This window comes from Pseudorca crassidens, chromosome 19 (genome assembly GCF_039906515.1).
Source record: "Pseudorca crassidens isolate mPseCra1 chromosome 19, mPseCra1.hap1, whole genome shotgun sequence".
NCBI classification, from domain to species: domain Eukaryota; kingdom Metazoa; phylum Chordata; class Mammalia; order Artiodactyla; family Delphinidae; genus Pseudorca; species Pseudorca crassidens.
In genome coordinates this window covers 50979837-50996015 of record NC_090314.1, presented here as the reverse complement: position 1 = coordinate 50996015, position 16179 = coordinate 50979837, and the positions used below count along the sequence as shown (strand labels likewise).

The 16179-nt window shown below is 46.2% G+C and overlaps 1 protein-coding gene across 5 annotated transcripts in view; it reads left to right on the top strand.

Annotated features, from left to right (window-relative positions):
* Positions 1-16179, top strand: part of PITPNC1 (phosphatidylinositol transfer protein cytoplasmic 1) — a 265455-nt gene that overhangs the window by 219585 nt on the left and 29691 nt on the right. For all 5 annotated transcript variants that reach the window (XM_067715275.1, XM_067715276.1, XM_067715273.1 and 2 more), the window contains one exon: positions 874-969. In XM_067715275.1, the coding sequence (XP_067571376.1) occupies positions 874-969 (96 nt within the window). The remainder of the gene's footprint in view (positions 1-873; positions 970-16179) is intronic.

Sequence of the window (16179 nt, the reverse complement as noted above, 5' to 3'; positions counted from 1 at the left end):
CCTCTCCCATTGCAGAGCACAGGCTCCGGACGCGCAGGCTCAGCGGCCATGGCTCACGGGCCCAGCCGCTCCGCAGCATGTGGGATCTTCCCGGACCGGGGCACAAACCCGCGTCCCCTGCATCAGCAGGCAGACTCTCAACCACTGCGCCACCAGGGAAACACTGTCTTACATATTTCTTTGCAAGTGTTGGACATTCTGGGCCAGTGGAATCAAGCGTAGCTTGGCAGGAAGCCATCTCAGTACTTTTTCAAGCTCCATCTTCTTACCACTGTGTGTACCAAGGAAATCATGCTCTTAAATGATCAAGAATAAGACAGTGGGTAATGGGATTATGGACAATCTTTATTTTCTTCTTTTTCGTTTATCTGTATTTTCTTCAATGAGTGTGTGTTATTTCTGATATTAAATATATGTAAACATTGTAATGAAAAAAAAAAACCCACATTTTTCTTCTCTAAATCTCAGGCTGTATTACTGCTTTTTGTCTCCTATCTACCCAGAACCTTTTTAGCCTCTTCCCTCCCCCTGTTTAGATTAACTACCAAAAATCAGCAGACTTCCTTTTTGGAAGAGATTTATTTCTTCACTCTTGAACTACTAAAAGCAGCCTGTTTTTCTTCTTCCCCTAACCAAGTGGTGATTGATGCTACACCTGCCTCTGATGTGACAAAATGTAAGCGATGAATAAAACCTTTTTGTGATTCTTGCACATTCGGGAGCAGCGTAGAGCTCTCCCCGGGGGCACTGAGCCATGTGAAGATGCTCTGTGGGGAGTTATTCCGCCTCAGGCACCGTTGGGCCAATTTGCAGGCACCTTGAGGATCTCACCCACTGTCACTAACCTTTGATACTGTTGCTGTGCTCTTTCAGATTTTTGACAATGAAGCCAAAGATCTGGAGAGAGAAGTGTGCTTTATCGATATTGCCTGCGATGAAATTCCAGAACGTTACTACAAAGAATCTGAGGTGAGCAATAGATGGGGTGACATGTGGAAGAGAGTCATTCAATCATTCATTCAACAAACATTTATTAAGTCCACACTGACCTGGGACACTTCCATCTGTCTTTGTGTTGATTCAATTTGCTTTCACATCTTGCTGGACTCTTTACTGCGGGTCTCAAAATGAAGTCCCTACTGCTTGGGGCCCGTGGTTAACCCCGGCTGCCACTCAATTTCAATGTAGTCTCCTATCTCCCCAGCTCTGCCATCAATCTGGGCAGCAAAATACTCACAAGGCTGAACCACCCAACGATAACTGGCCTATAAAATGCAGCAGCCACCTCTGGCTTCCTGTTTGGCCAGGCCTGGGCCCAGCCTGTCTCCCCCGCTCTGCAGGAGCTGTGTTTTATTTGTACCTTTGGGGTCTAACACAAAGAAAATGCTCCATCAATCCTCCCTGAGTGCATATTGAAACTTGGACAGCTCATCTCTGCACAGAACCTTTCTCTCAAAACCAGAAGTGCCTTCATGCAGCCCTCTCTTTTTTTCATCTTGACTAAGAATAAATTTAAGAGAATATGTGTCTGTATGACTCCCACCTACCAGAATCCATTGTGTGCCTCAGTGCGAACTTGCTATTTTACTGTTAGTGCAAGTCCCCATTTGTATCCTGTTAGTATTTTATTAATGGCTGCTGACGGAACTTGGGTGACCCCCTTGGAAATAACGTCCCAGCCCTGCAATGACAACAGATGCTGGGCTATTTTTGTTGTTTAGCAACATTCAGCCAATCACAATATGTTTGGAGTTGGGGCCCCAGTCTCGTCCTTGAGCTGTAACACATGGACCTTGAAACTCTTCCCTCAGCTTGGTTAGGGCTGATTTAAGACATAATAAATAAACCCGGTAAAAATGAATTCTACCGTGACACACACTGGGCTCCCAATGTGGTTCAGATTTTTTTTGCTTCCACCTTTTGGGATTCGTTTGGATATCAGAGTCTAACCCAATGTTAGCAAATGCTTAGCTGCTTAATTGCAGGCATGGGCTCTGCAGCTGCTGTCTCTTTAAAGTCGGGGAGAGGCTGATGTGAATTACTCTTGGTGGGACTCAAGGATGAGCTTTTGAACGTCATCCATTTACATTACACTCTGCAGCCAACCACACTTGTGAATTTTCAGAAGAACAAAATGAAATGCTCTCTGTATAACTGTGGACCTGCTCAAGAGGAGAAGCTTGGCCTCCCCTTGTCTTAGAGGAGGTACTTCTGTGGTTTCATCTCAAGGCCACCAGTACTTATGGGGCTTCAGTGATGTGCAAAGCATCATGCAGTGCATTGGGTGAAGCTGTTGCCCCGTCGCTTCTGTGGCTCCTTGGGCCTGGGGGGCTGCTGTCCTACCTGGACGTCCTGGCCTCTTTGGTAGCTCAAGCCTTCTAGAAAGGCAGCGTTGCCAGAAAACTCTGAACTGATTTCAGCTCTTCCTCTTAGATAGCTTTGGTGTGGTCCTGCCTGGCACTCAGGGAGTTCCCTTCTGATTCGGAGGAAAGTCTTAGGACAGATATGGAACACTAATGACAAAATCAACACGTCTCATTTCTAGTCATCGTGTACCTGACTCATCTCCCTGTGCATTGTGCTCCCAAGAACCACCACTGGAAAGCTTTTTCTCATTGACACAGATGTTCAAGGACCATTTTTTCATGTTTCACAGTCATTCATTTTCCTGGGTCATAAAATATTCTTTTCTAGATGCAGTTTGACCAAGGAAATGAGAGGGGAATAGTCATTCATCCAGTAAATATGTACTGAGTACTCACTGAGTGTCACAGACAATATTTAGATGGGGACGTGGCAATGAACAGAAGAGACACTGAGGGTGTCTAGCAGGGGAGCCAAACAACAAAGAAATAACTACATGAGCACATATGGAGTAAAAGTCACAGGTGCCATAAGGAAGCTTGCAGGGAGAGACCACGATAGGGAAACTGAATTTAAGAGGATGGGATCAGGAATGATGCTCAGGGAGAAATGGCCTGCTGGGACCCGCAGGATGAAAAGAGCTGGGGGACAGTGCTCCAGGGGGAGGTGACAGCATGCATGGGAGTCCCAAGGTGTTACCTATAAGGAAACAAAAGAAGGCCAGTGTGGTTGCAGCAGCAGAAACAGAAGGAAGAATGGCACAAAGGGAGGTTGGAAAAGAGGGTGGGATCATGTTAAGACGCTTAGATTTTATTTACATGCAGTAGGATGCCTTCGAAGAAATTAAAGCTGGGACATCATATGATCCGATTTGTGCTTTTAAAAGATTGCTCTGGATGGAGACGGGACCGGCCGGGAGCAGAGTGGAAGTCAGGAAACCACTGAGGTCATCGGAGTTGTCTACCTTGTTGATTATTGAAGTTATATGGCAACTTGAAGTGGAGGGCTGGGAGCAGATGGCTTGGAGGTATATTTTAAAGAGAGACTTGACAGGGATTGGTCGTGGACTGGGTGTGAAGGTGAGAGAAGAGGAAGAGTCAGGATGACCTGAAGGTTTACAGCTTGGGCAACAGATAGATGGGGGTGAGAAGAGGAGTGGATTTTGGAGAAAGATGGATGGATTTTGTGATGACAGTGAGACATCTAGAACAAATAGAAGTGGGTCTGGAGCTTAAATGAGAGATCTGGGCTGGAGACAAATTGGAGAGTATTTGGGAAATAGAAGAATTTAAAGTCCTGAGGATGGATGAGAGTGAGCAAGCGTACAGTATAATGGGAAAGGGGTTCGGGTCCGAGCATTAAATTTAGGACAGCAATATTTGGAGATCAGGAAGAGGATGAGGAGGCCCCAGGGATCTACAAAGAATTGGCCAGAGAATTAGAAGGAAAACAAGGAGAGAGCACCAAGGAATGCAAGTTTCAAGAGAGGAGAGGGATTGGTTATGCTTAATGCTGGTGAGAGATCAAATAAGATGAGAATGGAAAACTGTCTCTAAGAGCAGTGGTTTTCCACTGGGGGCGATCTTGCCCCACAAGGATGCTTACAATGTCTGGAGACATTTTTTTTTAAGATTTTTATTTATTTATTTATTTATTTTTGGCTGTGTCAGATCTTAGTTGTGGCACGCGGGATCTTCATTGAGGCACGCGGGATCTTTTGTTGTGGCGTGTGGGCTCCTCTCTAGTTGTGGTGCACAGGCTCCAGGGCGTGAGGGCTCTGTACTTGTGGTGCACGGGTTCCAGAGCACATGGGCTCTGTAGTTTGTGGCATGCAGGCTCTCTAGTTGAGGCGTAGAGCTCAGGAGTTGTGGCGCTCGGGCTTAGTTGCCCCGCGGCATGTAGGATCTTAGTTCCCTGACCAGGGATCGACCCCGGCATTGTAAGGTGGATTCTTTACCACTGGACCACCAGGGAAGTCCTTGGAGACATTTTTGGTTGTCACAACTTGGGAGTGCTACCAGCCACTAACCACATCCTATAATGAACAGGACAGCCCGCCACAACAAGAGTGATGGACCCTCAAATGTCAGTATGCCAAGGCTGGGAAATCCTGCCCTGAAAGTAAAGGTCGTTGGAGATGAATGGAGGTCTGGACTCAGCTCTCACACTCAGAGCCACCCCTGCCTGTCCTGGAGTCTTACTTAATGGATGTGGAGGAAGGGGGCCCCAGAGGGCTCAGCCCTGCACACTCTGTCAAGCCCTGCTTCCCAAACGATCGCCAGCCTACATTACAGGTAGAATTTTTTCTCACTCGCCCTGGCAGTTAGACCACAGAGGAAAAGGCAGACTTGGGAGCCTGCAATAAAATAATAGGAAAAGTATGTTCCGTGGGACTCCCTTATGACCTAAACCCACCATCATTGGACTTCCAGAATCCACACTGCAGTATGAGCCTACCAGAAGGGAGAGAAGTGAGTGTCCTAGGCTGTTTAGGTTGTGTGTCAGTAGCCAGGGACAGAGAATAAGGCAAACAACCGATTCAGAAGGCAAACCACTTCCAAATACATTTCTCCTCTGCACACTGTAAATAATTAACATCCTCCTCCCTGCCACAAGAATTTCCTTCTAAAATGAAATCTGACCTTGTCATTTTCTGCTTAAAAGCCTGGTCCCCTTAGCATGGTCCTCTGCCTTCTCCCCTCCAGCCCTCCCCACCTCTGTTCCTCTCAATTTGGAAGCTTCTAGTTATTACTCTTTAGAGTTCAGCTCAAATGTGACTTCTCCTCTTTGGACTCTCCTGGGCACCCCACTCCCTACCCACTGGCAGCAAGGATTCTGGTCTGTGGCTTCTAGATCATGCTGGCTCGTGCTAGCTCACAGTTATACCCTGAGCTCCACGAAGACAAGGGTTGTCGTCTTCATCACCATTCCCCAGCAGCTAGGACAGAACCAGCACATAGCAGCCACTCACAAAACGGTTGTTGAATGAATGAGTGAAAGCCACGGGCTTTATTTTTTCCTTCTAGCAGTGACAATTTCGGAGCGAGCGCTATCAATGAAAATGCATTTGTGGCCATTAAGCTAACAGTAGTGAATCAGAGTTCCTTATATATATATATATTTTTTTTTTTTCCTTTAATCTGAGGCCTACAGCTTTACGAGCTTTTTCTTCCAGTCCATCTTTGTAAGTTGACTATGTCAGCGTCGTAAATAGGAACGCATTTTCTGCAGAGAAAGCTGAAATGCTGGTGGGCTCAGTCTATTCTGAGACTTTGAGGCTTATGCATGCAGACCAGGGTTATCTGGGTCACCAGTCAGCTCCCATCACACACACACACACACACACACACACACACACACACACACACACACACACACACACACACACACACACACACACACACACACACACACACACACACACACACACACACACACACACACACACACACACCCTCCATCCAGGCCGAAGCAGGGGATTGAAGTAATTTCTTTTCTTTTTCCATTTGTCCCTGGAAACCTCCGAGCCACATGAGGCAAGAATGCCTCTCTCACTAAGGTGACCAGAGCTGGAAGTTTTCCGCTGGGTGCCCTCTGCCTGGTGGCACAAGGGCCCCCACTAAGCAGAGTTTCAGAAGGACTCCGGAGACTCAGCATCGGCCGGTAGCTCAGCCCAGCGCTCTCTTTATTCTCATTTTGTGGTGCCGTTGTTTCCCAGCCACATCAGGGGCCTAAGCTGCAGCTCCCAAGAACCTCTTAATCTCAAGTTTTTCTCTCCTATCTGTGGCAGGACTCCACAGGGCAGCACTGTATTGTTTAAAAAAAAAGAAAACAGTGTGATTTCTCGGGCCCAGAGAGCACCTCCAGGTGCACCTCCACAGGGCCCCACCAAGGCCCTGCCCCCATTAGAATCATGAAGCTCTTTGCATCAAGTCACATCAGCACCACCCAAGCAGCAAAGACGAAGAGAAGCCAGTGTCTGAGCAGGTTGTACTTGTTATGTGGTCGATACGTGCGTTCTTTCTTCTGCCAAGGTGCCCATCCCTCTGATGCTCTGCCAGAATTTCAAGGTGAAAATCCCAACCCAGGAAGGAGGAACTCAGGCCGATCAGTTGTAGCATGCCCTCAGAGGACACGGGCAGTGAGCCCACACCTGCAAAGCTGAGTTGGCCATTTGCGATGCAGGAACAAATCTCAACACCCAGCCTCCAGGACTGGTCCAGCCTGGACAGTCTCCAAAAGTCAGGCTTAGGGAGCTCTAACTCAGAGGCCTTTGGTGTTGGCCCAAGTCCAGTGCTCTTCCTCCTGGATTCACTGCAGTCGTTTTTAAGGTTCAGCTTCCATTACAAGATCAAGAGGGACCAGAAAAAGTGGCATCTCTAGTGGCCTTCCAGGGATCTGTCCCCGCAGCTCCCCCCCAGAGACACGAATGTGGAGTCATACGCAGTTTCTAAATGTTCAGCCTTGAGTAGAAAGGGGGAAAAAGAAAAAAGAAATGTCATTTTCTGGGAGAGGAAGTTTAGAAGTAGAGGATGTGTTGTGCTTTGTTTTTTAAAAATCTTCATTGATTTATATAAAGCAAAGGGGAGTTTATAGACCAGTGGTTTCCAACTAAAGCCAGTTTTGCTCCCCAGGGGTCATCTGGCAACGTCTGGAGGTATTTTCGATTGTCACCACTGGCAAGGGGTTGTTTGCTACGGCATCTAGTACGCAGAGACCAGGAATGCTGCTATAAACATCCTGCGATGCCCAGGACAGCCCCACAGCAGAGAATTACCCAGCCCGAAATGCCAACTGCGGCAAAGTCGAGAAACTCTGCTGTAGGCCAATCCAAGGACAGGAAATGCAGGAAAACCTATTAGAAGCAAGACTCATTAATTTCTTTCGTTTGCATTTATTAAGTGCTTACTGTGTACCAGGCTCTGTGCTAGGCACTGGGGCTACAAAGGCCATAATCGTGTCTAGTCTCCACTACCCTTTGAACTGGATCCTTTCTTTTTTTTTTAAGAAAAAAAGGAAATTCCTCTTTCTCTTCATTTTGCAAGATGTAAAAGAGGTCTCCATTTTACCAGTGTTAAATAAAGCATAATAATTCTAATGGAGAAATCAGGGAAATTTACAACGTTTTGAACTTGGGTAGCAATGAAGGAGAATGTGAGACTGTCTCAGAAGCAAGTACCCCTGAAGTGGTATGATTGAAGGTAGGAGAGTACCAGGCAAGTTTTTAGGCAGGATTTGATTTAGAGCTTTCCCTTTGAGTTGGGTGACGAGGGGACTCTTTTGGAACTCAGCCTCCAGGCCCCCTGGATTATAGAGTTTTCCTGAACTAAGGAATCCTTACAAGCCAGTTCATTGGTCACACCCGATCTAAATATCTGCTGAATTCTCTCTTAAGGGAGAGAGAAGCGAACAAAGAGATACATCTAACTTTTCCAGTAACTGTCAAGGGTAAGAGATTAAATGCTGTTTGCTAAGTACAACAGGCCCCAGAAAGGGAACAGAGAGATGAAATGAGTAAATATTGTCATACTCAGCTGTACCCTTCAGTACAAAGTGCTTCATCCAAACCACTCTGTTCCCTCAAATTAAGAATATTTTCATGTCGGTCTATATCTTGATGGTTGAGGGTGGTCAAATTTTTCAGTTATCAAAAAAAAAAAATTTTCAGTTATCTCCAAATGGCCAGATTTAACACAGCTGCCTCCTGCTGGGGTCCACTGTGGAGTTCAGTTTGTTGTTGTGCTGTTATTGTCATTTTTTTTCCCTTTTCCCTCCGTCCATCTGCTTCTTTCTGAGAATAACGCAGCTGTTTGGTGATGGGTTCCAATTTGGCGGCGCTGGGCACCTCTGGGATAATAAGAACTGTCTGCGCCCACTAGTGTGGGGCGAAGCCTCCACCACCAAAGTGCTCCCCAGTGATAGCCTCCAAAGCTGGCACAGAAAGCCTGCAAGGAGATAGTCAGTGGAAGGGTCTCCAGTAGCTGCTGCATCGCAGGGCCCTGCGCCTCTCCCTTCACAGGGTCTCCATGAGGCCAGTGCTATTAGAGAGGGAAGCACGTGGTGGCCTCTGGAAGTGGCCGGAGCAATAGATGAGAAGGAAAGCCATTGGAAGAAGAACTTTTTTTTTTCTTGGCTGCATCGGGTCTTCATTGCTGCACACGGGCTTTCTCTAGTTGCGGTGAGTGGGGGGCTACTTTTCTTTGTGGTGCACGGGCTTCTCATTGCGGTGGCTTCTCTTTGTTGAGGAGCATGGGCTCTAGGCGCGTGGGCTTCAGTAGTTGTGGCTCGCGGGCTCAGTAGTTGTGGCTCGCGGGCTCAGTAGTTGTGGCACATGGGTTTAGTTGCTCTGTGGCATGTGAGATCTTCCCGGACCAGGGCACGAACCCGTGTCCCCTGCATCGGCAGGCGGACTCTCAACCACTGTGCCACCAGGGAAGCCCAGCAGGCGGATTCTTAACCACTGCACCACCAGGGAAGTCCCAATTTAGGCGTTGTTAAAGTTGGTGTTTATGGGGCTTATAATTAAACATAACGCATACATGACATTATTTTATAAAAATGAGCTCACACGATGCAACTTTGCAACATGCATTTTCTCAATAACGATATAAGCTTGCCGTCTTTCTGGGGCAGTACACGTCTCTCTAGCAGACTTCGTAATGACTGTATGATGTGCCAGTGTATGATTATGCCATTCTCCATTTGGTGGACATTTAGAGTGTTTCCATTCTTTTGCTATTATAGTACTTCAGGCAACACCCTCATGCTATATATTTTTTTGGCATAGTTTTAATATTTCTGTAGAATAAGTTCTAAAAGTGAAATTGTTGTGTCAGTGGGCATGTGGGTTTAAATCTTTTTAGATATAGCCAAATTGCCCCCCACTCCAAAGCTATATTAAATGACTCTCTGATCCACACTTGTGTGGGAACACACTGAATTTTGAAGAAGTGAGATTGGAAAGGCAGTGTACTGAGTGAGAGCAAAGGCGGTGAAAAGGTAGGGAATTCCGCTGCACGTTCAAGGGTCAGTGAGTAACCGGGGCAGAAAAGAAGAGCCTCCAATGTCAAGCCAAGGAATTTGGCTTTTATTCTGCAAGTAGCTGAGAACTTTCAAAGCAGGGTCACCAGCCACCTTGCAAGGCGTCTCAATTTGTGACCACACCAGAGAAACTGACTTTCTCGGGGGGCGAGGGGGGGCGGTGGTGAGGGCAGACCGCTGGACACCAAGAGATTTAGAACCCTGTAACTCATCAACTTACTTGTCTCCTTCTTCTGCTACCTCTTTTCGTGAACAAATCACCTTCAGCCATATTGGCAGCAATAAAACTTTGTTAATGAAAAGAAACTTTTGGAAATAACAGGGCACTAAACAGTAGTCCAGTCTTCAACAACCCTGGCTGCGTCATTTTTAGACCAATAACAAATAGGTACTCTCTTTCAGTTCTCATTTCTTCCAAGTAAAAGAAAGCTGGGTCCCCAAGTCTTACTGAAATACCACACCTAGTGCTGGTGTTTAAAACCACTACTGTTCTTTTGGCCTAATCACGTGGAGCTACTGCAATGTGTGAGCAAAGCCAATTTTTATTGGGAGTACTAGGAAAACGTTAGTGCCCAACTCCACCCTAGAGAAAGGATTTTTGTTTTTTTAATTTTTCAAGGGGAAAAATAACCAACTTAAACTGCTGCAATAATTTTCATGAATGAGGTTCCCCAGAGCTCGGTGCCCAGAATAGCAGTTCCAAATCTTACCAATTGGATTGGGTAGTGAAATGCCAAACCATGTGAATCAAACAAAACTGAGGCAAATGAATTCCTAAATATCAGATCAAAACCAGAGATTCTAAGTCTCTGCCAGGAGTGGAGTTGCTGATTGTGGTGCTGGGTCATTGAGTCAATAGAAAGAGCCTTTGGGGAAATGGCCCCATGTCCCAAAAGGGAGGATTCAACCAAGCAAAACATCCATTGAAGGGAGAAACAATTGGGCTTGTTGCAGAGGGATCTGTGCGAAAGATAACCTCTAGAACTCACGGATGGGGATTCCCAGCCCATGCTTTCCTTGAGTAGATGGAGCCCAACCCTAATGTACTAAGGGTCTCAGGCTTTGGGAGGCCTCCCAGGTGATCACAGCCATTGCACTTCATCAGCACCAATGATGATTCACCATCTTGAATCTCTTCCTCCGTTCAAATGAGTGGATGGATATGGAGAGATGAGATGAGATGCAATGAGATGATGTGATGAAAGGCAAAGCATTAAAATGCACAGTACTGGCACACAGTTAGCATTTAATAAATGTTCCCTTCTCCCTGCTTTGACACTGGCATTGAGATCTGCAGATGTGTCGCTGGGATGGTTGCTCAGTAGAAACCAAGTGTCTTTGTTTCTTAAGATTTTTTTTTTTTTGATGTGGACCATTTTTTTTAAGTCTTTATTGAATTTGTTACAATATTTCTTCTGTTTTTTATGTTTTGGTTTTTTGGCCACGAGGCATGTGGGATCTTAGCTCCCCGACCAGGGATCGAACCTGCATCCCCTGCATTGGAAGCCAAAGCCAGGGAAGTCCCCCAAGTGTCTTTGGAAAGTGGCTGCCATGAGTGGGGCTCTGGGAGTTTGTTTGCATATTGCTTTTTACTTGTTGGCATGAATGCAGAAGAGAAGCACAGGGTTGGTTTCAATCACTCCAGTCCACAAGATGACAGAATTTGCTGCAGGTACTGCAAGATCCTTCAGAAAATGGAGCCATTTGTACTGCTGAGACCTTTTAAAAAATGTGTTCGTATTACTTCTGTTATTGCTTAACCTGAATTCAGACTGGCATGTGCCTCTTATACTTCACCCCTAAGAAACCTTAGAGGTTGCATTTACTGTTTGTTGTGCCAACCTGGGGCAGTCTGTAGCACTGGAGTCCCAGGATGCTACCCAAGGCAGTTTGGGCATTTTATCAGCTGTCTACCACAAGCCTTTTACCAGGTGTATTTTAGAAGAATAATAGTTAAGACTTTAAAAGAAGGAAGCGGGATCCAAAGGAAAGGCTTTCAGCCAGAAGTGAACAGATATAACCAAGCTCTTCTTCAGTCCCATCTCATGGAGAACCTCCATCTGTACGTTCAAGAAAACAGGCATTAAATCCACAGCTTGCCACCTACATCAGCCCCTGCTATTTTTTGCCTTATTAAAACACCAGGACTTCCTGTCCCTTAGAGCAGAGTTCCCAAATCAGATTAGAATCACCTTAGGAGCTTAAAAAAGTGCAGATGCCTGGGACCCTCTCTGGACCTACCAAACCAGATGCAGTAAGGTGGGACCCAAGGATCTGTGTATGAATGCATCACGTTTGGGGGAAAACCTCAGAGGAGAGCTTCCCAACATTTTTCATGCCATGATATGCACATAGAAAATGATCGGTTTTGATTGGCATGTCAGGGAGCTCCTGGTCACAGAGGACCACCCCCCAGGGTCAGGAGGCCCAGTCTGCTCACCCAGGGGCAAAGGGGACCCGGACCTTGTCACACCTGTTTATCCATTCAAGGTAGGGAAGCTCTGCCTAAGCAAGGTCGATTTACAGTGTTCACATTCTAAAACCATTTTATTGTTACTTAATTTTGTAGAGGCGAAAGGAAACAGCAATGTAAGCCTGGAAGACTGCCCAATCCCCTACCGAGGGAGGGGTCAATACCTTTGATTTTCATTCCATCTGTTGAGAATCTGATGCCATCTGTCATCTGTAGAGTCATACTGTCATCTGTCATCTGTAGAGTCATCTGTAGAGTCATCTGTAGAGTCATACTCAATGCCTTCCTTGCCAACTAACAGTATTTTTATAATATACATTTGTGCAGTTTTCTCCTAAGTTGCTGCTGAGTTGGGGGCTGACTTAGGATCGACCCTCATCCAAATTTATTTTCTTTCATTGAAGACCGTAATCAGTGTCAGTCAGATCCTCTGGCTAGATCTTGCCCAAGCCCTTTCCCAACTAGCTCTAAGAATCTAGGGCTGTGACTCTGGGATGATGGAAGTGATATTTTTTTCTCTTGAGAAATAAGACCTGACCTAGTGATTCTCTCCTCCACTTCCATTGTTTCAGACTCCAAGTACAACTGTTCAGCTTCTGCTCCAAAAATATCCAGGAAAGAATAGGTGCTATTTAGTGGCTTGTCTTCATCTTTTTTTTAATTGTTAAGGGACCGAAAGAAAGACATAGAATTATCAGCTCATTAACTTGGGCCTTATACGTTTCAACATATTTCTCACAGAATTGCTAAACCTGACTTTAGAGGGACAGGAACTAACTTTTGAGAAAAAGAAAGGTCATTGCTAAGTTATTTTATTCAGTTATATCATTTAATGCTAACCATTCAGTAGAATAGATATTGTTTCCATTTTATAGATAGGGAAACTGAGGCTCAGAGAGTCTAAGTAGCTTGCTGACGTTTCAGGAAGCCTTGATTCAAACCCCAAAGATTGTGCTTCTCCTCCCCCACCAAGCTGGCCCCTTCAGGCAAAGCTGAAGTTACAAACACTGTTGTCTGTCTTTATAAAGCACTCTAGGAAATTTGTTTCCTCCTAAAATGTAATTCGTTAACCCGGAGTCTCACTGACCATATGAATGGAGGATCTTAGGGAAAGACAGAGTAAGTAAGAGGAAGGGCCTTTCCAGTCCCTTGGTTACCCTCCTTAGGTTTAATGATCTGATGGAAGTCGACTCCCCATCTTTTAGGAAAGTTTTCCTCCTTGTGAACATTCTAGAAAATAGTGGGTTGGCCAAAACAAACCTGGTCTGGAAAAAACAAAACGTGGCCATCCCACAGCAGAGTAATACAGGAACCCGTTAAAGAAAAAATAAAAGTCATAGCCCCCAAAGAATACACCCACAGACACCAGTTTAGGAAACATTCCTTTTCTCATTTTTATCATCCCCTCAGCAGTCTTGGAGTTAAATAACTTGCCTAGGTTCACACAGGTAGTAGTCGCTGGAGCAGAAATTCAAACCCACGCGTGTCTCATTGCAAAGCTTTTTTGGTCCCCCACTCAGTTCTGCTCCACAGAACCTCGGGCCCCACAGAGGTGCTTCTGAGCCCAGTAAACAGTGACATATATTGTGTCAAACAATGAAGATTGAAACAGTCCAAGGAATCCACTCATCATTTTTACCTTCTTTATATGTTGGGATTCCAAATAATAATTATATCTGGGAAAACAAAATGAGTTCTAAAGCTAAGATCAGTTTGAAATCTATTCCAGCTTTAAAAATGGAAATCCTTTATTGCCTTCAAATACAGAGTGATTGGCTTATTGACTATCTCTGTCCCAGTTTCTGTTCAACAAGTTGGAGGTCCAAGTTTCCCAAAACAATACCATACATGAGGGGCAAACTAGATTCAGGGACAGTTAATCCAGTGCCGATCACTGTTGCCATGTTGCAACTCATCGAGAATATTTCTTAGTCTGTTATCAGCTTTTTAAAAAAAATTTTTTTAATTGATTGATGGATTGATGGATTGGCTGCATTGGGTCTTCGTTGCTGCACACGGGCTTTCTCTAGTTGCCGCGAGGGGGGGGAGCTACTCTTCTTTGCGATGCAAGGGCTTCTCATTGCAGTGGCTTCTCTTGTTGCGGAGCATGGGCTCTAGGCGCGCAGGCTTCAGTAGTTGTGGCACATGGGCTTCCGTAGTTGTGGCTCGCAGGCTCTAGAGCGCAGGCTCAGTAGTTGTGGCGCACAGGCTTAGTTGCTGCGCAGCATGTGGGACCTTCCCGGAACAGGTCTCGAATCCATATCCCCTGCATTGGCAGGTGGATTCTTAACCACTGCGCCACCAGGGAAGCCCCTGTTATCAGCTTTTGATTTCAGAAACTTACACTATCTGTGGGCAAAATTGTATATCCTCAGTATGGATATATGATACGGTTATTAATGCTTCATAGCCTGTGTCCAAACAGCACAGCTAAGATCAGAGTGAGCAGGGACAGTCCACAACACGAAGTCCCAGCTCAGAGTCTGCCAACGGAGCCAGGTCCTAACCGCCCTCCTTTCTGGGAAGAGATTGGCTCCCTGGCTATTAGGATGCTGGTGCCTAGCCTCTCACTGTCACACAACATAAGGCGGGGTTCTCTCCAGTGGGTCCTTGAATAACTTTATTGGTTTTGATTAGAGGTGATCTTGAAAATATAGTCATATCTGTGCCAAAAGGAACAGAGTAGCTTCATGTAACAGGATATTAGGGAGCCGCCTCTTGTTGCTCTGAAATTGGGAACCAGACCCAAAGCTGAGGACAAAGAGGAGTTACAACGCCACATTCCCTGGGCAGCTGCTCATCACTGAGGCCAGGGACTCCCCAGGGCTGGCCCAGACGGCCCAGCTGGCCCTTTCGCCATGGCACCCATCATCCATCTCCCCTCCATTCCTAGTCTGTATTTGAAGATGGGGGAGGGGAGTTCTCAGAATCATTGGGGGTACACTTATTGCCTAACCCCAAAGCCATGTGACGGGAGAATTCCAAGAGAATTAATTACAGAAACTGGAGCATCTGCAAAAGAAAAAAAAAAGGCTGACTATTTGCTGAGCTGGGAACCTGCAGGTCCACACGCAGCTCCGCCATCCAGGGAGACTGGGGCGAGGCTGCAAAGTGGCCCCAGGAGTTCGTAGGGGAACATAGAGATTGATTGATGCCTGCTGCCCATCTGGAGGTTTCTGAAGGAGGAGGCTTGTGGAAGGAGCCCATGGCAAGGGCTCAGATGGAGCTGTGGAGAGTGAGTCTGGGAACAGGATGGGGACGTTCCTTTGGACATTATACGAAATGAAGATAATGTACTACTTTAGAGGTTTGTAGTCAGGAGAATTCCAGGGTGTTTGCCCTGAAACCCACAAATTCTCCAGTTCTCTGATACCAACCCGGTGTCAACAATTCACTTCAGTTCTGACACTACCTGTCTTTAGCATCACATAGCACAAGTTCAAGGACTCAGTCCCACAAGACCACTCCCACTTCAGATGCCAGTCACAAGTCCAGGGCCACCACATTAACCAGTATTAACTAGTATTAACTCCTTCCCACAAAGTCAACCTCACGTTCGAGAATTTGCTGGGAAGGCTCACAGAAATCAGGAAACCACTTGACTTATGTTTAACAAACGAACATTTACTAGTTTTTTTAGAAAGAGTGCAATTCAGGAACAGCCAAAAGGAAACGATGCACAGGGCAAAGGATGAGGGAGGGAGGTACAAGGTTGCACGTCCTCTCCAGGCATGCCCACTGCACCACACCACCCACCACCACCCCGCCCCCGCACAGTGATGTGTTCACCAACCTGGAAGCTCTCCAGATCTCACTGTCAAGAATTTGTATATTTCAATCGCCAGCCTCCCTCTTCTCCCTTCCCCAGAGGTCAGCGGTCTAAGCCCTTGATCTTTCTGGGAACCGGCCCCATCGTGAGGCTATCTAAGGGCTGCACCCTAAATCACCTCACGTATATTTCTCATACCACAAAGATTAAATGAGAGAGCATATCTGAAGTGCTTGACCCGGGCTCTGGTACCCAGCAAGCATTTGATGAACATTAGCTAGTGTGGCGACTTCCCCCTCCTTCCATCCTCCACTTTCTCCTGACCACCTCTCTCAGGGTTCTCTTTTGCCTTCGTCTCCTCCCCGCCCCCCCCTAAAAGGCATCACCAGTGGTCACCCTCAGGGCTAGAGGCTGCTGACTAGTCAATGGTTTTGTGGTTTGTACTCAAATTTTCCATTTTAATCTTCCTCTTCTTCAGGTAGAGAGTTTTGAGTTCTCCCGGCCCTGAATTAGAACCGAGAAGGGCTCAGAA